The sequence below is a fragment of the Mytilus edulis genome, chromosome 6 (assembly GCF_963676685.1).
Source record: "Mytilus edulis chromosome 6, xbMytEdul2.2, whole genome shotgun sequence".
In the NCBI taxonomy this organism is placed as follows: Eukaryota; Metazoa; Mollusca; class Bivalvia; order Mytilida; family Mytilidae; genus Mytilus; species Mytilus edulis.
In genome coordinates, this window is record NC_092349.1 from 78,027,104 (window position 1) to 78,050,481 (window position 23,378).

The 23,378-nt window shown below is 31.8% G+C and overlaps 1 protein-coding gene across 8 annotated transcripts in view; it reads right to left on the reverse strand.

Moving 5' to 3' along the window:
• Nucleotides 1–187: 187 nt before the first annotated feature.
• LOC139528488 (platelet endothelial aggregation receptor 1-like) overlaps nucleotides 188–23,378 on the reverse strand; it is a 28,164-nt gene continuing 4,973 nt past the window's right edge. For 2 of the 8 annotated variants that reach the window (XM_071324489.1, XM_071324488.1), the window contains exons 3-11: nucleotides 20,180–20,239; nucleotides 14,779–14,891; nucleotides 13,997–14,023; nucleotides 8,372–8,536; nucleotides 7,931–8,026; nucleotides 7,132–7,221; nucleotides 3,960–4,071; nucleotides 2,935–2,978; nucleotides 188–2,334 (exon numbers count right to left, since the gene is read on the reverse strand). In XM_071324489.1, coding sequence (XP_071180590.1) covers nucleotides 1,826–2,334; nucleotides 2,935–2,978; nucleotides 3,960–4,071; nucleotides 7,132–7,221; nucleotides 7,931–8,026; nucleotides 8,372–8,536; nucleotides 13,997–14,023; nucleotides 14,779–14,891; nucleotides 20,180–20,239 — 1,216 coding nt within the window. In that variant the 3' untranslated portion in view covers nucleotides 188–1,825. The remainder of the gene's footprint in view (nucleotides 2,335–2,934; nucleotides 2,979–3,959; nucleotides 4,072–7,131; nucleotides 7,222–7,930; nucleotides 8,027–8,371; nucleotides 8,537–13,996; nucleotides 14,024–14,778; nucleotides 14,892–20,179; nucleotides 20,240–23,378) is intronic. The other 6 variants (XM_071324491.1, XM_071324490.1, XM_071324493.1 and 3 more) reach the window with 4 other exon arrangements.

Genomic DNA, 23,378 nt, shown 5'->3' on the forward strand with positions numbered 1-23,378 from the left:
GATTTATCAGATTTGAACATATGTACCCTACTGTTGCCACTAATGTATTGGTCTAGACGCAGTCCGATGAATATAGGAGGATACAAAAATTAAATTCCACGTAACTGCAGACAGACACTTGTATATTAAGATAAGTCTGGCTACACTTCGTCTGTGACTGTAGTCTATGAATAAAATAACAGAACAGTATGAATGTAGTATTTATTGTACACATGGAATAAGACGATCTTTAAAAATCTACATAAAAGTAGGAAATGTAGCAAGTTAAACATTCGTTTGACTTTTTAATACCATTGGCATTGAATAAAAAGAAATGGTTGATAAAAGTCAGAAGAAAGAAATCCAAAAATAATATTTATGACCTACCATTTGACCTTAAAAAAGGAATAAACTCCTCACTAATGTCAAAATAATAGTAGCTACCATGTATATCATTCAGATATACTATAATACAAAATACAATTATATCACTCAAATATAATCAATATTGCACATGTCATGTTTATTCTAGCTTACTAAATGCAATATATACTTTCCTATTCTATTTAATCTCATTTTGATTGTTGAAATAAATGCACAATGAAATTATTTCCCCTTTCACCTTTCAGCTCGAATTTCGTTTTTCGCTTTTTGTCTGCACACATCACCAGAGATACCTGAATTGTTGACGTTAGGCAGTAAATATCATAACTATCACAAGTTCTCTGTTTGTGGAATAGTCGTGTAGATCAGTAGTACTGTATTGGCATACAAATACGGATTGTGCATGTTAGATATTGCTGCTATTAAATTAAGAAACTGAAATTCACTTAAAATAAAATTTCGCCAGTGCACATATCTAATTCCTTATCAGGGTTTTACTATATCATTATTTGTCTTTTCAGTTTTATATGCTCTTGAAATGAACGTCATTTTTGAAAATACAATATTATTTTAACTTTGATGTATGTCTTTCTGTTTGGATATAAAACACTCATGAAGTACTGTGCTATCTTTGATGATTTTTTTTTTCAATATTCGAATGCGCATCTTACAAATATTTTTTTTTAGAAAAGCTTCTTATTATTGTATTGCTTTTATTACTGACAGTAATATATACAGTAGTATTCCGACCTAAATTTATCATGATATGAGTTGATGTAACATATATATAGTTAATAAATCATTCCAAACAGCTACATACCTAAATCTGAAAAACTATTGCAAAACATGGAATGAAAAATGTTCAAGTAGATACAAATGAAACGTGCTTGACATATGGTCGGCAGTATAAATATCTACAAGCACGGCTATATTTAAGGTAATTTCAGTGTATATCATGTCAAATTGACGTTTTTATATACACATTTCATACATTAAAGATACTGGTATCCTAATCATAAGACACGTTTTTAAAGGAATAAATCAAAAGATCTACGCTCAAAGCCAAACAATTAAGAAGCTCAATACACAAAATGTTTGTTGCACATATACAGATATACACAAAAAGTTTAAGACAAAAATACAAGATGATTGAGACACAAATACCTTGACTAACCTGAACAGAACATCTAAAAAAGTTCAAGCAAACTTTGAAAAAAGTTGCAACTTAATCTTTAGTCCAAAGCATTATTCCAAAGGTAAAACGTTAGAAATACCAATTGAATATTCAATTCATCAATTAAATAAGTACCAGTATGACTTAAACTTAGTAACTACAGATCAACAATGATGCAATTACTATATAGACTGACCTTTTGGCAGCTTAGAATTTAAAGCAACGACATATAGACATAGAATTACAATTTGAACAATAAATATTGCACATAATAATGTGTTCTCTAAATCAAATGCTCGACCTTGATTTTGAGTCTCGTTTTAAAAGTTTTTCTCGTTCAGGGTTATCATGAGATTCAGTCTGTTTAGCATTTTTTTCTAGCACAAAATAAACCGGCACATCACTGGACCGTTCATCTTTATCACTAGAATCATTAATGAGTTTATCTAAATCTCCATGCTCCTCGGGACTTGAGTTATCGTCCCTTTGTATCGCTTTTGCTAGGGAATATGTCATATCGTAAGTTCCTTTATCACGCAAGTCTCTGTCCCTGAACAGATTACTTTCACTCCGTGCGAATCTTAATGCAGTGTAAGGGTTGAGATACCCACATTCATCTGTCTCGATGTTCTCATCTGCTTCTGGCAGTTTATAGTACTCATTATTGACAGGTCTGTCGGGAAGGTTTGGTTTATAACAGTTCCCATTTTGTTGACCTATTTCTTCTTCTTTTATTTCAGAATATACAGGTTCTGGATCTACATACTCTGTTGTTTCATCGGAGCTTGAAAATTTTACTGAAATTTAAATAAAACATATATTTACAATCCATGACCTTTGAAACAGAAATAAATCAAATGATACAAATCATGTTTTAAATCTTTGAAAGATCAGACAAAAGAAAACACTGGATCTGAAACAAATACTCAAATATCATTTGACTCCAGGGATGTCATGGCATAATTTTAGTCTACACCATTAAGCCAGAAGGTCCCCATCGTGGGCAGTCATACAACAACTTTATAATGTCAATACAAGAAATTGTTAGGTAAATATCAATGGGACAAAAACTGCATCAAGAAAAAAGAAAGAGTCAACATGGAGTCTCCAAACAACCAGGTTGTGGCTATACAGTATGACAATATCTCAAATAACCCGTGTCTTGCAATATGTGAGTAAATTGGAAAGAATACTAAAAGTTACATAGATAGATCAGTTAAATGTGTAATTTAAAATGTCAACGTTAAGATTTGGAGCAAATAATTTACGAAACGATTTGTAATGTAAACATGTAAAAAGTTGGAACTCCAAACAGATGTTCCCGTTAATGTACGATGCATTCAGTTTTACCAATCAAGACAATAACATAATTGTGTGAAAATGTCAAATATCTATACCTAGTACTGATTCTTTTATTTTCTGTTTCTGTTTTCTGTGATTTCTGGAAGAAAAAATGACGTTCACACAAAAGCATGATATATTAAAAATTTGTAGTTACATTCAATAGGTACTAATAATCGTAAGAGTGCAAAAATGAGGCGAAATATATTAAGTAAACAGGATATATAAACTAACAAAACAACCAAAATACAAACAACATCAAAGTCTTGGAAATCGAATACATTCTATAGATGACAAAACTAAATAGATTCTTAATCGAACTGCAAAAATCGGTCTATTGTGAACTTTCAGTGAGGGAATAGCAATTTTAGGTTGGCAATTCATATTTTATACTATAAAATCGTTGAATAACTGTAACAATGTGAAAGATAAAACATATCGCAGTGGCACCCATCGTGTTGTTTTACACTATTTCTTCATATAAAGGACAGCAGTGAGTCAATGAGATATCAGTTACATATTACATTGCAGGTGCTTTTGTTGTGAGTCTATTTCAAAGGGTATCACCAGCCCAGTAGTCTGCACTTCTGTGTTGACATGAATTATCAATGATATATGTGGTCATAATTATAAATTAACTGTTTACAAAACTTTGAATTTTTGAAATACTAAGGCTTTTCTACCTAAGGAATAGATTACTCTAGCTGTTAGTGTGTTTGGCAAAACTTTTAGGAATTTTCCGTCCTCAGTGCTCTATAACTTCGTTCTTATATATTTGGTCTTTTTAACTTTTGTTTATACGAGCGTCACTGATGAGTCCTTTGTAAACAAATTGCACATCTGACGTATATACAAAATTTCAAACCAGTTATCCATGATGAGTTTATTCAGATATGACAGTCAACATTGCATATGCTGTCATGTGTCAATGAGATATCACAGTTAACATTGTAGTAAACTTTTCTTGATGTAATTAATGTTCATTCCATCTTACCATATTTTAAAAAAGTGTTTTATTCAATACGTATATATATATGTGTTTATTTAAATTTATTATTGTTATCCCAAAATTTTTACTCACCTTTCTCTTAGGACAATACATGTAATTAATAAAATTGTAAGTATGGCTAAAGACAGAACAACGGCTATCAATATCGTATGACCCTTTCCTAAGCCTTTTTTTATATTACTTCCTGAAAAGAAAAACATACTCGAATTAGTTCCACTAAATGTTAATTTGCTCATTGTAAGCATGTATTCATCTATAACAGGGCATTCATTCTCTTTGAAAATCGTAAAGAGCTTTGTGGAACCCAGTGTTTATCATGCGATTGCTGATGTTTGTGTAGAGTATTTCAAAAACAAAGACAGTGTATAAGTATAATACAGAAAAGTTCTTATTTTTTTCTTTAAATGCTATGTTCTGATCCTAAAGAATCTTCTGTTCTTCGTTTTTAATATTCTATAAAAGTTGTCTACAACATCAGGAAAAATCAGACAAACGAAGAAAGGGTACAAATGTACAGGAAATGAGTGACACCTTCAAAAGAAACTTTTTTAAAGTATAGACAAACATATCCATGACATGAATACACCAGAACAACAAGAACCTAGTTGTTCAAAAAGATTTAAAGGCAACACCAACACGTTAGGCAAACTAAAAATTGTCAAACTATAAACAGTTCCAAAAGACGTAAAAGGGCAAGCCAATAGAGTAGAATATTCGTACATCAATGATATCATCATCAAAGCCCTATTTTGGATGTACATCAAATCCAGAAAAGCTAATCATAGCGATGTATCACCTGTAAAAAACAATCAAAAACGAAAGGGAAGTTGATCAGTTGACAGGAAAGGGAGAGGGGAAGCGGAAATATTAAACCAATAATTTCAACAATTTAGATAAGTATGCATAATTGACCTATCAACATCGAAAATAAAAATAAAAAATACATAAAAGAATTTAAACTACAAATAACATCAAAAGTTAATGAAAACAACTTAAAGATGTAAATCCATCCAAAGCATCTAGACCAGACGGTATACAAAACAAGATTTTGAAAGAATACGCGACAAAAATAGAACCAGGCCTAAGTGCTATCTTTTAAACACCAATATACATTGAAATACTATCTGAATACTGGGAACATGCAATCATTTCATGTGAATTCTAAAAGGGAGATACGACCCTTCCTAAAGTTCCAGGCAAGTCTCATTGACATCGGTATCTTGCAATCTACAAGTTCACGTCATATGCGAGCAGATCTCAATACATCTTAAAAAGCATAGAGTAATTGCATAGATTTTATGGATCTGGCTATTTCTGTGAAACACATCTGTTGGTCACTTGACATGACTTCATGAACAAATTCGACAACAGCATTCAAAATGACATAGTATGGAACTGTATATTGTCCGTTAGTCTTATATCACATAAATGACCTCCAGGTCGACACTGAAATATCTTCCGTATGACTGTTCGCTGATGACGGTTTAACAAATCAAAACAGAAAAGACCATAGACTATTTTATGAAGATTTATTTAACCTAGACAAATCGGCACACAACTGGAAAATGTGATGTAATGCAAAACAGTGTTACATCTTAAGCATTAAAACAATAAACAGAAATTCTTTACACTTTATTTACAAATCAGATCCTACAACAAGTACAAAAAAAACATGACTAGGAGTACAAAAATAAGATATGTAGTTAACTAAATACATAACAAATGTTGCAAATAAGGCACACGGAAGGTTTTCAAGGGGAAACATACGGTACTGTCCACTGGAATGTAAGAAAAATGCTTGCATGTCGAGTGGCAACAGACGATGTCTCACTTGCCAACAAATACTGAGTTCTCAAACATTTTCTTTCCACTCTACTGGGTATATACACTATATATGTGGTATGCAGTGTGTTGGCGAGAAAGAACAGTCATTCAACGAACGCATGGATGGTCATCGAAGTGACTGCACCTGCAAGCCCTACCTTCCCGTACATTTTCGTGTGAGACAACCTGAGCACGCCAAGGCCGATATCAAAAACCTTACCATCATTATCATAGACCATAACGAGGATAGATCAAATGCCTAGTCGGGAAATTTTTGGATATAAGAAAGTTCTTGACAGTTTTCTCAAGAGGGCATTATTGGGGAAAAATAGAAGTAGTCCCTACTCTCATTTGTTTCCTATAACTCAGTTTAAGTACAGGACTCCTCACAGTTTTAAGGAATTTATTTTCCCCCAAAAAAATCAATATTAAAAAAAATTAACGAACGTATTGATTCGTGATGATTTGTATAACGATCAAGATTTCAGTTTGACAACCATATTCCAAGATACGAATCAATTGACATCTAACTAATGAGGGATATTAATTTTCAGAAATATCTAATATTTGTTCATGATTTTCCTTTTTTGGTGATGTTGGATCTTATAGACCTTATAGACTTGCTTATAATATACCTGTATTTAAATCATATATCTATGACATGAAATCAAAACGACCTAGTAAATAAATCGTAATTGGTCAAGTGCATTTGTTTGAGTCTGTATTTGTATCTAAATATATTTTGACACCATAAACAGTATGATTTCCATGTTAGTTTTTCGTTTATGTATATAAAAGAAGATGTGGTATGATTGCCAATGAGACAACTATCCACAAGAGACCAAAATGACACAGACATTGACAACTATAGGTCACCGTACGGCCTTCAACAATGAGCAAAGCCCATACCGTATAGTCAGCTATAAAAGGCCCCGATAGGACACTGTAAAACAATTCAAACGAGAAAACTAACGGCCTTATTTATGTAAATAAATGAACGAAAACCAAATATGTAACACATAAACAAACGACAAACACTGAATTACAGGCTCCTGACTTGGGACAGGCACATACATAAATAATGTGGCGGGGTTAAACATGTTAGCGGGATCCCAATCCTTCCCCTAACCTGGGACAGTGGTATAACAGTACAACATAAGAACGAACTATAAAAATCAGTTGAAAAAGGCTCAACTCAGAAACAGATGGACAAAAATAAAGTGGACGTGGTGTTTAGCATAAAATTGTTTCATATTCTGTCATGACACATGCTTTTATAGCTTACATATTCAAAATGGTACATGGTTTGTTCATTATTACAGACCGTTCGGTGACCTAAAGATATATACGTCCTTTTAGGCAGGCCTCAAACGAATCTCATTGGCTATTTAACCACTTTTTGTATTTATAGTTTACGTACCATGTCCTGCTGCTGATAAAGCACAACCAGGTTCATTTGAACAATTTCCAAACTGTTCACATATGTCACAAGGAAGGGCTGTAGTTATATCTATTAAAAAAATGGATTTCAAATAATAATACTTCTTTTATTGGAAAGTTGCAAATCACAAAAACAAAAACGTTAGGAGTCCGGCCATAGTGTTAAATGAAATATAGTCTTAAATAAATTGTTACATTATCCAAGCATAAACCTACCAACCAAGTGTTAATTTAAAAGTGGAAAATAGTAAATAAATCTGATTGAGATACAAAGACAGAAAAAGACAATTGCATGTTATATGTGAAGTAATTCTTAGCCTACATGTTTTAAGCTTTGTTCCATTCCTTAGTTAACTGTTGGGTATTTTACAGTCCCAAACTTCCCTTTCGCTGAAATATCCTTTTCTATCATACGATACACAAAAAAGGGGGAAATGGTATAACGAACACTTCATGGTGTGATACGTCCAGAAACCTTCTATCTATATGTAACATGGTATATACTCTGTTGACGAACTTTTGATAGACAAATTGACGGTTAAACTATTATATATTCCTACGTGTGTGTGTAACATAGGTCTCTACAATTATAAGTCACGGTTATCTTTTTTCATACTTTCGACCGAAGTTAAAACTGCATGAATATTCTTATATTTCTAACGAACGTTAAACTCGCTTGAAACATGCATATTAAAGATATCTTGTTTATTGATGGCTTTATTTCAAGGAGAGTAAGATTGTCTCTTAACTGTCGATACAAAAACTGTGTTACTACGTACTGTATTTAATTCCATTGTCAGCATCAGTCGCACCTATAACTGTTGAAGGTGAAGAACTCTTCCCTGTTGACTGTGGTATTGGTGTTGTACTTTGGTCTGCAGAAATAATTTCATTTCAATATATCTATACATAATATAAGCGTGTTGATAAGTAAAACTTCAACTAAAGAAAATTAATTGATTTCTATCTATAATGAGTGCTGAAATTGTAATACATTTTACAAGTATTCTTTTTGATTAAATAATATATTTTGATTTTGTAATTTTGACAATTGTTTACGTTATGCAACAACATTGGATTATACAATCATTCCGATAAAAAAAAGTTTTAAAATATAATTATAAACAAGATAAAAAAAAATAGAAACTCAAGATAAGGAATTTCATAATAAAAGTATGGAGAAATTGAGTCAATTACAACGCAATGAAAAAGAAAGCTACCTTTGTTAGACACAGTAGACTTATCATCCCCATCCCCTTCTTCGTCGTCTTCACAGAGCTTTTCTATGCACTTCTTGCATTCTCCAGTTCTGCGGTCACACTTTTTGAAGCCTGGACAATCACATTTATTCAAACAACCTAGACCGTATGTACCTTTGGGACATCCTTTAAATATATTTTGTGAAGATTATAACAGAGCGATCATAAAACATACTTTTTAATCTGAATCGTATGCGTATAATAAAATTGTATGATATCACTTCAATGTTTGTGTCTGAATGAGCTTCATTCGAATAATATATAAGAAGATTCCGAATGATTGCCAATGAAACATCTATCCATCAATTACCATGAAAACAACTCTAGGACACTTGTATGGTCGTCAAATACCATACAATAAAGTACTAAGTTATAAGAATTAATGTCCCTTCATGACAAAATATCGTATTTTGCTAATCATTTTCATGTTTTCATCTTCTATCTATTAGCTATAGTTATGGAAGCAAAAGAAAACAACACAAAAATTGGTATACATATTCAAGGAGAATATCTCATATAAAGAGTAAAAAGATTATTCCGTAAATGGCAACTTGTTGAACTCGAAATCTGTAGATCTTATGTTTGCTTCCCAGTTTTTTCTATTTTCAGTTCCACTCTAGTCTACTTCGGTTTTCGAACAAAAAAAACCCACAAAAATGGAAAACAACATCAGGAAAAGGGAACAGCTGACTGGGTGTGAAGGTATTTATTGCTACATTATGTTAACTATTATGGATTATGGACTTCCCGAATTGATTTACCTCTAAGTTCAGTATTTTTGTGATTTTACTTTTTAACCGTACATATGACCCTTCCTTTCTTGCAGTAAAACGGAAAATGCTTGATATAAGAATACTTTTTGTCCTTTATATTGACAACTGTGTTGTGTTATGTTTCCTGTGCAAACCATGTCCTCACAACACATAGGCATAAATTTAATAGAGGACTCTTACATTAGGAAAGTAAAAATTCAACAGACAACGTGTGCTAAAGGTTCACAACACAATAGATACACAAATGAACGTTGCATAGATCGCACACTTTATAAACACTTTGTTACCACGATGTATTCCCGTCTTATTGTTTTATTCAAATTTGTAAATTTTCAAAAGTATACTCTCCAATCTTTCATGAGATATTTATCATTACTGTAAGTTGGGACATAATTGTTAACTTTTATTTTTTATAAATTCATAATTTTGTTTAATTTGTGTTAAACACAATGTTACCTTAAATATTTTTATGTCACCAGGTTATGTGGTTTTCTGAACAAATGTACAAACTATAAATCAAATATAAATTTTGCAACTAAATCACAAAATCTGGAATATTATAAACAAAGTATATTAGGCAATAATTTCAAACTAAAACATACTCAGATTATTGCTGAAGAGTATATATATATATATGAATGTGAATGAATTCACGATTGAATACATTTTCTGACCATTTTTGTTAATTATGTCATAATAAAGCTGGTTTCAGAGAAGGATATTCAACTACAGATAACTAGTTTGTTATTTTTATGCTTATTAGTATCATGAAATATATGCTTATTAGTATCATGAAATATATGCTTATTAGTATCATGAAATATATGCTTATTAGTATCATGAAATATATGCTTATTAGTATCATGAAAACTAATAAATACAAACTATTCCGTGCATTCAATGATTTTGCTAAAGCCTTTGATACTGTTTGGAGAATGCGTCTTTCGCATAAATTACGTATAAATGATATTAAATAAGTGAATAAAATATTGTAGATTTAGAACGGGAAAACACAATTTACCAATTAAAACTGGTAGATGGAATAAAATTGAACGTAACTATAGATATTTTAATTATGTCAATGTAACGAGATCGGTGATGAATTTCATTACATTGTGCAGTAAAGCTCTTTTCAAATTTTCGAGCACAATATTTGGATACTTTTTTCTTGCACAGAATTTATATACTAAAGTTGGAAAACCATTTCAGTTAAAATACAAAAATAAGTTAAAAAAAAAAAAAGCTTTGCAAATTTATCAGTTATAACTTTTCAAGTAAGTTTTCCTGGTTAATCACCACTCTTCGCCACTACTGTTTATTTTATTTTATTTTTTCATCTCATCTTGTCATGTGTGTTTATGTTATGTTATAACTTTTGATGAACTTATTTGTACCATTGTATCTATATGGTGTTGAGAAATAAAAATCTCGAGTTTAGAACCAATTCCCCCTGCATTTATTTAAATTCAAAACAATTAAATCTATACTAAAATTAACAGTATCACAACTCCTTGTGGGTAGCTATATATAGTAAAGAGTTAATAACATCATACACATGATTTGCGGCTCTTTTCACAAAAAAAATCGGAAGGGTTACGCGGAACCCAGTGTCTCGCTTACTTTTGCTGTTAATAGCAGACTCAACAAAAATGAGGAAAAACATCAATAAAAATTTCCCTCTCGATACTGTCTTTTGATTGAAAGAAGCTTTCAAGTTTGGTAAAAATCCAGGATAGTTTATGAATCTAATAAATGTTTTATAAACTTTAACTGCAGACTGTATGTAATGTTAACTGGAAGAAAAACTAAGTCCATTTATAAGTAAAATACGGAAAAAGTGGATTTTTTTTACAAAATTTACTTCTAAATAATATCTTATGATCAGAAACAAGATTTTGTCCAAGTTTGGTAGAAATCCAGGATAGTTTAAGAACATTATAAAAATTTTAAAAACTTAAACCACAGAGTGAATGTTTTGTTTCTGGCAAAAAAACTAAGTCCATTTATAAGTAAAATACGGAAAAGTGGATATTTATTTTTACAAAATTTTCTTCTTGATACTAACTGATTGTAAGTGATAAATTTGTCCTGGTAAAATATGTCTGGGCGGACAAATATTACTAGTATAAAAAGTCCATGTTTACAGAGTTTACTAGTATATTTAGTCCGATGTTAGTAATATATGTCCCCAGACTAATTTTCCTAGGTAATCATGTCCTATAAAATAACATAATAAATTCAATTACATTTAAACCATGGAAATTTAAATGTTATGTTTTAGTAATGTTTAAGAGTTGCATAGTATTTTGATAAAAGTTATGTCCCCAGACTAATTTTCCTATAGAATCATGTCCATGTCTTAGGTTAAAATGTCCATGCCCTTAATTTTAAAAGGTGAATATGAATGTAATATGTTTTAATATTGTTAAAGACAAAACGAAAGAGTTGTGTATCAATCTGTTTAAAAAAAATTGTCTCCAGACTAATTTTCCTAGGAAATCATGTCCATGTCATTAACAATTCTAGGTTAAAATGTCCAAGCCCTTAGCTTTAAAAGGTAACTATTAAATGTTTTAATATTGTAAAAGAGTTGTGTATCAATTTTTTAAATAAATTTTATGTCCCCAGAATAATTTTCCTACGAAATCATGTCCATGTCATTAGTATTCCTATGTAAAAATGTCCATGTACTTTATTATAAAACGAAAATGTTATAAGCAATGGAAACTCAATATTCATGTTTTAATTAGGTTATAAAGGAAATGTCCTTCATTTTAATTGGAAAAAAATAAGGAAATTTTCCAATCTTATCTAACATATTTTCTTCTTCTAATTTGAATATATTTTATGATATAATAAAACAATTAGAAAAAACAAGTCTTGGGACAATTTTTTCTAGAAAAACAAGTACCAGACATATATTACTAGCTGTGGACTTATTTTCCTAGGAACATTTGTCCTAGGACTTATATTCCTAGTCAAATCATGGACATGGACTTGATTAACTAGGAAAAAAAGTATGGCGGACAAATTTTACTACCGGACCAAATTTACTGTTCCATTATGATCATAAACAAGCTTCTGTCCAAGTTTGGTACTAATCAAGGATAGTTTATGAAAGTTATTAAAATTTTTAAAACTTTAACCACAGAGTGAATGTAATGTTTCCTCGCAGAAAAACTAAGTCCATTTATAAGTAAAATACGGAACAAATGGAATTTAATTTTTACAAAATTTACTTCTGGATACTTTCTTATGATCATAAACAAGCTTCTGTCCAAGTTTGGTAGAAATCCAGTATATTTTAAGAAAGTTATTAAAATTTCAAAAACTTTAACCACAGAGTGAATATTTGTGGACGCCGCCGCCGACGACGACGACACCGACGACGGAATGTAGGATCGCTTTTTCGACTAAAGTCGAAGGCTCGAAAAAAATCTTACGATTAAAATTGATCGAAAGTTATACTGAAATGTGTATGACTTACAGTATTTTTACTCTAAAGGTTTTTTGTGAAAAGTGTCGCTGGATTGAAACAAGAGTGCACACGCTGAAATGTCTCGCCTTCTTTACTAATCATTGATGGTTGACAGTCCTAAATATAAAGCTTTATTACAACTGTCACATAAACCTAACATTAACCAAGAAAACTAAACATTGACCAATGAACCATGAAAATGAGATCAAGGTCAGATGAACCATGCCAGACAGACATGTACAGCTAACAATTCTTTCATACAACACATATAGTTGACCTATTGATTATAGTTTAAGAAAAACAGGCCAAAACACAAAAACTTAACACTGAGCAATGAACCGTGAAAATGAGACCAAGGTCAAATAAAACCTGCGTGACTGACATATAGATCATAAAATATTTCCATACACCAAATATAGTTGACCTATTAATGCATATAGTATTAGAATAAAAGATCAAAACCCAAAAACTTAACTTGGACCACTGAACCATGAAAATTAGGTCAAGGTCAGATGACACCTGCCAGCTAGACATGAACACCATACAATCATTCCATACACCAAATATAGTAGACCTATTGCATATAGTATAAGAAAAACAGACCAAAACACAACTTTACTATAACCACTGAACCATGAAAATGAGGTCACGGTCAGATGAAACCTGCCTGTTGGACATGTACACCTTACAGTCCATCCATACACCGAATATACTAGACCTATTGCTTATAGTATCTTAGATATGGACTTGATCACCAAAACTTAACCTTGTTCACTGCTCCATGAAATGAGGTCGAGGTCAAGTGAAAACTGTCTGACAGTCATGAAGACCCTGCAAGGTATGCACATACCAAATATAGTTATCCTATTACTTATAATAAGAGAGAATTTAACATTACAAAAAATCTTTACTTTTTTCAAGTAGTCACTGAACCATGAAAATGAGTTCGCGGACATTGGACATTGTAACATGACGCATCTGTATACAAAGTATGAAGCATCCAGGTCTTCCACCTTCTAAAATATAAAGCTTTTAAGAAGTTAGCTAACGCCGCCGGATCACTATCCCTATGTCGAGCTTTCTACGACAAAAGTCGCAGGCTCGACAAAAACTAATAAACCACAAAAGAAGATGAAAACAACTTTTTGCTTTTGAGTGACTGTTACTTTGCTATAAAAGAAACGAAACTCATGCATGAACTAGCTTTTGTCAACTTTAACTACCCGAAAAGAAGCCCTAAAAGATATGTTAACGAGCAACTCAGAAACGGTGGCAAACTTTGTCATAGACTGTTCAAAGATAAGACCAGATGTTATATAAACATTTTTACTTTACCACAACTACTTATACACGACGTAAAATCTGTAAAATGAGCATAACATTTTTATATTATATTATGTCAATTAGGGTTGCACTTTTATAAAAAAAAATATTTTTATTCACATAAACCACTAAAGATAGCTCATAACATGCAATGTTTAAAAATTCGGTCAAACTACGAGTTCTTTTTCCTCAAATAAAATAAGAATGAAATTTATAACCACAACCAAATCTGTCGGAAGTAAATCGGTAGAAGGAGTTTCTCAGATACACCTTTAATTCATTTTGGTAAAACAAACACTTGAAAAATTGACCCTAACTGGTGGATGAATAGGAATTAAAACAAGTGAATCTGTGAGCTACTGCTCACTAATGATACCCCTGTCCCGCTAATTGTTGAGGTAAACAGGAAGTTGTTGAGAGAAGAATATGAAAAAGCATCACACTGTATAGCTGACTCATATAAACCCTGAAACCAAATTTCAAAAATCGTTGTAATGTAGTTCCTGAGAAAGATGCGGCGAAAAATATTCATGGGACGGATGGACGAATGGACTGTCGGATGTACTGGCGGACTGACGGATGGGCGGATGGACAGTAATGAGTATACCCCTACTTCTTTCACAACGAGAGTATGAAAGTGTGTTTTTTCACTTATTGATTTATTAAAGATAAACAAGGGAAACGTAATTATGGCTTTTTTCTACACATTTTATTATTCTATACATAAAAGGAATCTGAAGTTATACGTTTTTATTTGCAGTTATATTTCTCTTAGGTAAAAATAAAAAGCTTACTTTTACATTTCTCTTTGTGGTTTTCATAGAAGCCTGGACAACAAATCACCGTCGTTGTGGTAACATTAACTAATCCAGTCTTAAGCACGTCAAATTTCACCTGTCTCTTCGTACTAAAAAAATATAAAATATATAAGTGTGATGGCAATTTATTAATTAAATCCTGTACGAAAATTTGTTCAATCATTAATATCAATTCTCTCTAGAAAAAAACTACTTGTTTATATGAAAACAAACTTTAAGATCATTGACGTCTCTCTCTCTCTCTATATGTGCTAATACAGAGTTGTTATATCATTTGATTGCAGTAGCGTTAATGCTGAAGTAAAAACTCCAAGGACTCACTTTGGTGAAGAGGTAGTGCCATCTCTAGTAGTGTCAGGCAATAAAACACATCCATTCAGGCCGTCTATATGCCTGTGCGGATTTATAAATACGATACCATGTCCGGACAAAATGGGAGCATAAACTGTGATGCGTGTAGGATGAATCCTGTAAGTCAAAATAATCTTACAACAGCTGTTAGAGGGGTCTAATAGTGTTTTAATTTTCACAGCAAATAATTGCGCATTTTGTTTTGAGGTATAGAACAATTTTCACCAGATTCATTTGACGACCCTGTCTGCAGATCTTTCCAATGGATTATTGTTGATATGTTATCGTCCTTAACGTACAGAGCAGTTTTCTACTGGGTGTTTGCAGACAAAAATCCATAAATCCAAACTTGTAAAGAATAGCATCATGATTATGAACCTATTGATCTTCGGAGTATGACATGATCGAAAGATTGACATTCTGATCTGTTGGGGACTTGTCTTTTTTTTTTATCAAACAGTCGTCATTAATTTTTCGCCAATTTGTTCAAGTCCATTTTCGTGTGTTTTCTTTCAATGTGACTATGTTGAAAGCATGGCTTTACCATTAAGGCAATCGTTAGACAGTGGTTCAGCGAACAAGCAAAACCATTTTGTTTTATATTGCAGCTTTCAACTTCAACACCTATACTATAGTCCAAATAGTCTGTCGTATATATTCTTGAAAATTATTTACGAATACGTAAAGTCTCTCTGAACAATCTCTTTTTCTTCAAAGTTTGCGATAACAAAAAATTGTATCAACTTATATAAAATTTATAACGAAGTTTTAAATGATGTTTTTTGGGGGAAAGTTGACAATAAAAATAAATCAGAATAAACATGATACATTTACTCTTTTGTACATTTATCATAATGTATCTTCCACCCAACAATTACCAAGCTTGTATTAAAATCGTTTTAAAAATATATACATATATATATATGTCTAAATGTCTAAGAATATAACTTAAACACGCTAATTTTCTAATAGATTTTAAATAGAAATACGCAATATTTCGCTAAACAAATTAGCTTCATCAGGCGTGTGTGAAATTCACCTTGAGAAATGCACACGCCTGATGAAGCGAATTTGTTTAGCGAAATATTGCGTATTTCTATTTAAAATCTATTAGAAAATTAGCGTGTTTAAGTTATATTCTTAGACATTTAATATCTAATTTTAATTCAGTAACTGTATCAGTTTATTTTCACAAGCTGATCCACGCTCAAATAGATTGAATGTTGATTGTTGCTATTTTGCTATTTTTAGACATTATATATATATAGAGTCTATAAGAATCTACCAACCAGTAAACTTAATAGGTATTGGATCATCAAAATTGACAATACTACACAAACAGGAAAAATTATATGAGTCTGAAAGGTTGTGTAACAATACCGATAAATAGATGGAAAACAAAACACTAAAAAGTGTTGAATATCATTGCACAAAGATGGAAAAACTGAACAGATGATATAAATTATACAATAATTGCAAATATTTCGGCTCAACAAATGGCCTTCTTCGGTGACAAAAGTTTTAACAATAATCGCGGATGGTCGTAACTAAAAGTTACGACCATCCGGAGATGGGAGACAACTCTGGGGATAAACTTTTCTTTTCCGATTTTCGTGCGGTAAAATGTTCATTTGAGTCAAACCGCTCGTCTCATACATACTAGTCGGTGGTTCGGTGATATTGAAACCAAATTTGATGCATTAAACCATTCCAATTTTCGTAAAATAGTCATTCAAAAATTCGAGCATGATGGTCGTAACTAAAAAAACAAAAATGTTGAGGATGGTCGTAACGAAAATTTGTGATGGTCGTAACTCTGTTTTAAATAAGACCGAGTAAGGCAAGTCAAGAGTTTTAAATGTGTCTATTATTGTATTCATATATTATATGACGTATTTCTGAAGAATTTTTAAAAATTTTACATACAACGTAAAATAAAGCAATTTCAATCCGTGTAACCCTTATCAATTCAAAATTTTAAAAAAGTTTTCAGATATTAGTTTTGGGGAATTTTGATTAAAGTTTCAAATTGGTAAAATGTTTTGGACCGAACAAGGCAAGTCAAGAGTTTTAAAGTGTCTTTTATTATATGAATATATTATATTATATTATTGTGAAAGTACGTTGTTTTCACCAATGATAAAAACTAAAAGGGGTGAAGAGAGGGGTACCTGTAAAGTGCGAAACGGAAGAAAATTGGAACGAATCGAACGAAACAATACAAAATGAAATGACAGTCATATATACTGAAAATATAATGTATAAAACCAACCAGAGGCAAATAGTTGAATTAATGTAAGCGATTAAATTCATTAACAATGTAAATTTCTCAAAAGTGGAGAATTCATTTTAAAACAAGAAACACAGCCTTGGTTATGATAATTCTTAGTTGAAAATAAAAAGCACGAAATGTATCAAATCATTTTTAATTACAAAATAAATGATTTTAAGGAAAGGCATTTTTAATAAATTGGACATCAAATGAAATACATGGTGTTTTTTTTCTCCTTTAGATTTTGCATCTTTTGAAAAGATAAACATTGTAAATACTTTTTGAGGATGTACCTACTAGCTGATTTTTTGAAATCTACAATTTAAGATTGATACATTAAGTCGAAAGAGCATTAGTAAGGAATCAAAATAATCTAAAAGTTAATATTATTGATAGGTTATGAAGGTCGTTATCTAGACTAGACTATTCCCGCGAATTCGCAGGTCCGTACCTGAGTTAAAGAACATACGCTTTATTTTTAGCCTGGATTTTTAGAAGTCATATTGTTATTGGGTGAAATCAAGCTGATAATAAGGTGGAAAGTTATGTCCATTACGAAGTCCATGAGTAGCGTGTAGCCATTCATACAATATAAACATATAACATACACATAGTGTTCAACCTGCATACCGTGGGGTTTGTATGTGATAGTTGCCGCAGTACCTTTAGTTCTACCTAAGTCTCTGACATATTATCCTGGTTACAAGCCTAAGTCTGGCTACAAACTAGTATTTTATTTACTCTTAAATTCAGCGCGTGTAGCAGTGTAAAATATATATCAACAATATTCCTAATTTCGAGGTTAATACAATGTGCATTGCGACACCATGGTTCAGTTTTCATTCCGTACCAATACTTATAACTAATATCAATGATATACCGCAATATATAATTGTTATGTAATCGATAAAATATAAAGACAGCACGTTTAAAAATCCTGAGTTGAGTTCAATATCTTAGCGGCTACGTAGTTGCTATCAATATCTTTGTAGCAACTAGACTATAGCTACACCTTCAATAGTCAAAATCTACGTAGCAGCTACGATATTGATCACAACCCAGGACTCCGAAGTGTATTTGTGGATTTAATTTCCGCATGAACCACCAAAAGCCGAATATTTGAAGGCCTATAGTTTATAAAACTGCAATAGCTGATTAAAAGTTAAAAATGATTGTTCAGAATTGTACGTTTAATTATTTCACCTGCCGACATGATTGCAGATAAAAAAAAAAAGTCGAAAATAAAAAAAAATATGAGGGAATACACGTGCATTTAATAATTTTATGCCTTAACGTACAGTAAAAAAAATATTAATACTCAACCCTAACATACTTTTAGGCTTAATGCGAGTTGATAAGTTTTCACTGTAACTCCTAAATGATGAGCGTTTGGAATACATCAGAACTGTGTTTGTTTAATAATTTTCTAGCTCAATTTCTGCATACCATTATCATAGTAACAAATACTATTGTTTGTAACAAATTATATATGACATCTAAAAATTGTCTAAATACTCGAGTTACGGTCATCTTTCAAAGTTACGACCATCATCCAAAATATTATAGTTGGATTTACGACCATCACACATTTAAAGTTACGACCATCATGCTCGAACTTTTGAATGACTATTTTACGAAAATTAGAATGATTGTGTCTATCAAATTTGGTTTTAATATCAACGCACTCACGATAAGTGTATGTGAGACAAGCGGTTTGGCTCAAATGAACCTTTTACTGCACGAAAATCGGAAAAGAAAAACTTATCCCTAGAGTTGTCTCCCATCTCCGGATGGTCGTAACTTTTAGTTACGACCATCCGCTTACCACCAGTGAATAATGAGATATAATGTATAAGGTGTAAACATAGATCACTAATAATACAGGTAAGTTTTGATCGATTGATTTTAATCCAAAATCCTGAATATAATAATATTAACACTAGACTGTAAATTTAATTATTTCTTTCTATTGATTCCATCTGGATGGAGGACACCCAGTGTTTTTATCCAAAACCTCTCCCGATTTTCTCTTTGCCTATTTTGCCATGTACAATCCTGTTCGATCACAAGGATCTTCATGTGATCAAAATCTTTCAGGTTGTGATCTGGTAACCTGAAATGTTGGCTGACAGGAATGTACGGTTTTTTTGTGAGGTCACTCCTGTGGCCATTGAGATGGAATCAATAGAAAGAAATAATTAAATTTACAGTCTAGTGTTAATATTATTATATTCAGGATTTTGGATTAAAATCAATCGACCAAAACTTACCTGTATTATTAGTGATCTATGTTTACACCTTATACATTATATCTCATTATTGTTAAAACTTTTGTCACCGAAGAAGGCCATTTGTTGAGCCGAAATATTTGAAATTATTGTATAATTTATATCATCTGTTCAGTTTTTCCATCTTTGTGCAATGATATTCAACACTTTTTAGTGTTTTGTTTTCCATCTATTTATCGGTATTGTTACACAACCTTTCAGACTCATATATATATATATATCTATATATATATATATATATATATATATAAACACTTTTGTATTTAAGATTATATTATTGCATTAATATGTATCAAAATCTTCCATGTCCTTCGAAAATAGAATACGAAAAAAGATCTTATTTATAATAAAAAAATGTTACAGCTAGTAGAAACAATATCTAAACAAAATGCATGAAACAAGGTCTTTTTCTTACTTTATTTTTTACATCTCGATGTTTACTCAATACATGTATAATTGCACTTACCCGTCTCCTTTTCTTAGGACTTTTGACAATTTAACATATACCTCATAACTCTCAAGTCTCCTAACAAATAAATAATAGGTGGGTATTAGGTTATCTTAAGGCTATATCCAAAGTAAATGTTATGTTATGATATGATGAACCCCTAAATATGTTAAATAGTTTTACCTTGATAGTTAGTATTAAGTACATAAATGGGGAATGTTGGCGTATAAAAAAATAAAAATATGTAGTATGATTGTCAGTAAGACAACAGTCTACACAAGAGACCAAGAGACGCAAACATTAACAATTATAGGTCACCATACGAATCTTCAACAATGAGTTAAACCCAAACAACATAGTCAGCTCTAAATGGACCCCAAAATGACAAATGTAAAATGTAAAACTAACCATGCACATTTGTTTGGGGTAAAAATAGTACGGATAAGATGGAGGAAGAATGCGTTTTAAGAATAATGCCGAAATTTACGAGATGTACTCGTGAACTTTCATTTCAAGTTCACAGAAAGTCATTTTCAACAAGGGGACATTTACTATAGTAAATTATGTGACAAAATGAGAGAAAATGCAAAAAACAAATGGCAACAATTTGTTTCTGGAATAGACACTCAAGGTCAAAGTCAGATAAACCAAGCCAACAATACATTAACACCTTAAAATCATTCCATACAACACATATATTTGACTTATTGCTTATAATAAACAAGAAACAGATCAAACTATGAAAACTTTACATTGTCCAATGAAACAAGAAAATGAGGTTAAAGTCAGATGATACCTACAAGATGGACATAATATACCTTACAATCATTCCATACACCTAGTATTGCTCATAATTTAAGAAAACCAGATCAATACAAACCAGATGCTCCGCAGGGCGCAGCTATATACGACCACAGAGGTTGAACCCTAAACAGTTGGGGCAAGTATGGACACAACATTTAAGCTGGATTCAGCTCTAAATTTGGATTGTGATTAAATAGTTGACACAGCATAGGTTTCTGACACAGAATGAATGTGGTCTAATGAACTTAAAATATTTTTTTTGCCTTTGAGCAATTCACTATGCTGTTGAATATTAATCCTCTCAAAAAAATGTTTGAAGAAATTTTCTTTTTATTTATGAAATCTGAAATGAGAAAAATTTAACCCCCCCCCCCCCGATTATTTTTTCACATCCCCCTTTCCCTTTTTCCAAAACTGCGCGATCTCAATTCAAATTCCTAATGGAGTTTGCAACAATAACTACTCATTTAAATACATCATAAAATATTAAAATGTAAAATAAAGTGCTTGTTATCACTGAATGGTAAAGATTGTTTTAATTTATCAGTTGGTAGTAAAAGTGAATATACATTGTATATTGTATAAAACAATGATTTAAGTTGATTCAACTACTATTCTGGACAAAGAAAGATAACCCCAATTGAAAATTTCTTGCTATTGCACAATATTGTGCAATTAGATATATTTCTTGCTCTTGCACAATACTGTGCAATTGAAAATATTTGCTATTGCACAACACTGTGCAATTGAAGATTTCTTGCTATTGCGCAATACTGTGCAATTGAAAATTGCTTGCTATTGCACAATACTGTGCAATTGAAGATTTCTTGCTATTGCTGAATACTTAATATACTAATTTTGGATCCTGATTTGAACCAACTTGAAAACTGGGCCCATAATCAAAAATCTAAGTATATGTTTAGATTCAGCATATAAAAAAAGCCCAAGAATTCAATTTTTGTTAAAATCAAACTTATTTTAATTTTGGACCCTTTGGACTTTAATGTAGACCAATTTGAAAACGGGACCAAAAATTAAGAATCTACATACACAGTTAGATTTGGCTTATCAAAGAACCCCAATTATTCATTTTTTAATGAAATCAAACAAAGTTTAATTTTGGACCCCGATTTGGACCAACTTGAAAACTGGGCCAATAATAAAAAATCTAAGTACATTTTTAGATTCAGCATATCAAAGAACCCCAAGGATTCAATTTTTGTTAAAATCAAACTAAGTTTAATTTTGGACCCTTTGGACCTTAATGTAGACCAATTTAAAAACGGGACCAAAAATTAAGAATCTAAATACACAGTTAGATTCGGCATATCAAAGAACCCCAATTATTCAATTTTTGATGAAATCAAACAAAGTTCAATTTTGGACCCTTTGGGCCCCTTATTCCTAAACTGTTGGGACCAAACCTCCCAAAATCAAACCCAACCTTCCTTTTATGGTCATAAACCTTGTGTTTAAATTTCATTGATTTCTATTTACTTATACTAAAGTTATTGTACGAAAACCAAGAATAATGCTTATTTGGGCCCTTTTTTGGCCCCTAACTCCTAAACTGTTGGAACCAAAACTCCCAAAATCAATCCCAACCTTTCTTTTGTGTTCATAAACCTTGTGCTTAAATTTCATTGATTTCTATTTACTTATACCAAAGGTATTGTACGAAAACCAAGAATAATGCTTATTTGGGCCCTTTTTGGCCCCTAACTCCTAAACTGTTGGAACCAAAACTCCCAAAATCAATCCCAACCTTTCTTTTGTGGTCATAAACCTTGTGTCAAAATTTCATAGATTTCTATTCACTTTTACTAAAGTTAGAGTGCGAAAACTAAAAGTATTCGGACGACGACGACGCAAGACGACGACGACGACGCCAACGTGATAGCAATATACGACGAAAAATTAAAATGTTTGCGGTCGTATAAAAACATAACATTGAGCAATGAGCCGAGAGAAAATGAGGTCTCGTCGTAGAGAAAAAAAAACAAGAAAATGAGGTCAAGGTCAAATAATACCTGCCAGACTGAAATGTAAATCGTAAATATTTATATAACATCAAATACAATTGACATATTGCTACATTACTAAAAATAACCAGATCAAAACACAGAAACTTAACTTTAACCACTGAACCATAAAAATGATTTGATTTTTTGACTTTTAAGCACCGCTTTTCGGCTATTTCGTGGTGGCCAGTTTTTATTGGTGGAGGAAGCCGGAGTGCCCGGAGAAAACCACCGACCTTCGATAGGAAAACTGACAATCCTAGTCAATTAAGATTGGAGTCGAGTGCACCAGCACGAGCGGGGTTCGAACTCACAACCTCAGTGTTGACTAGCAAGGGATTACATAGTAACTACTTAGACTACTTGGCCACCGAGGCCCCACCATAAAAATG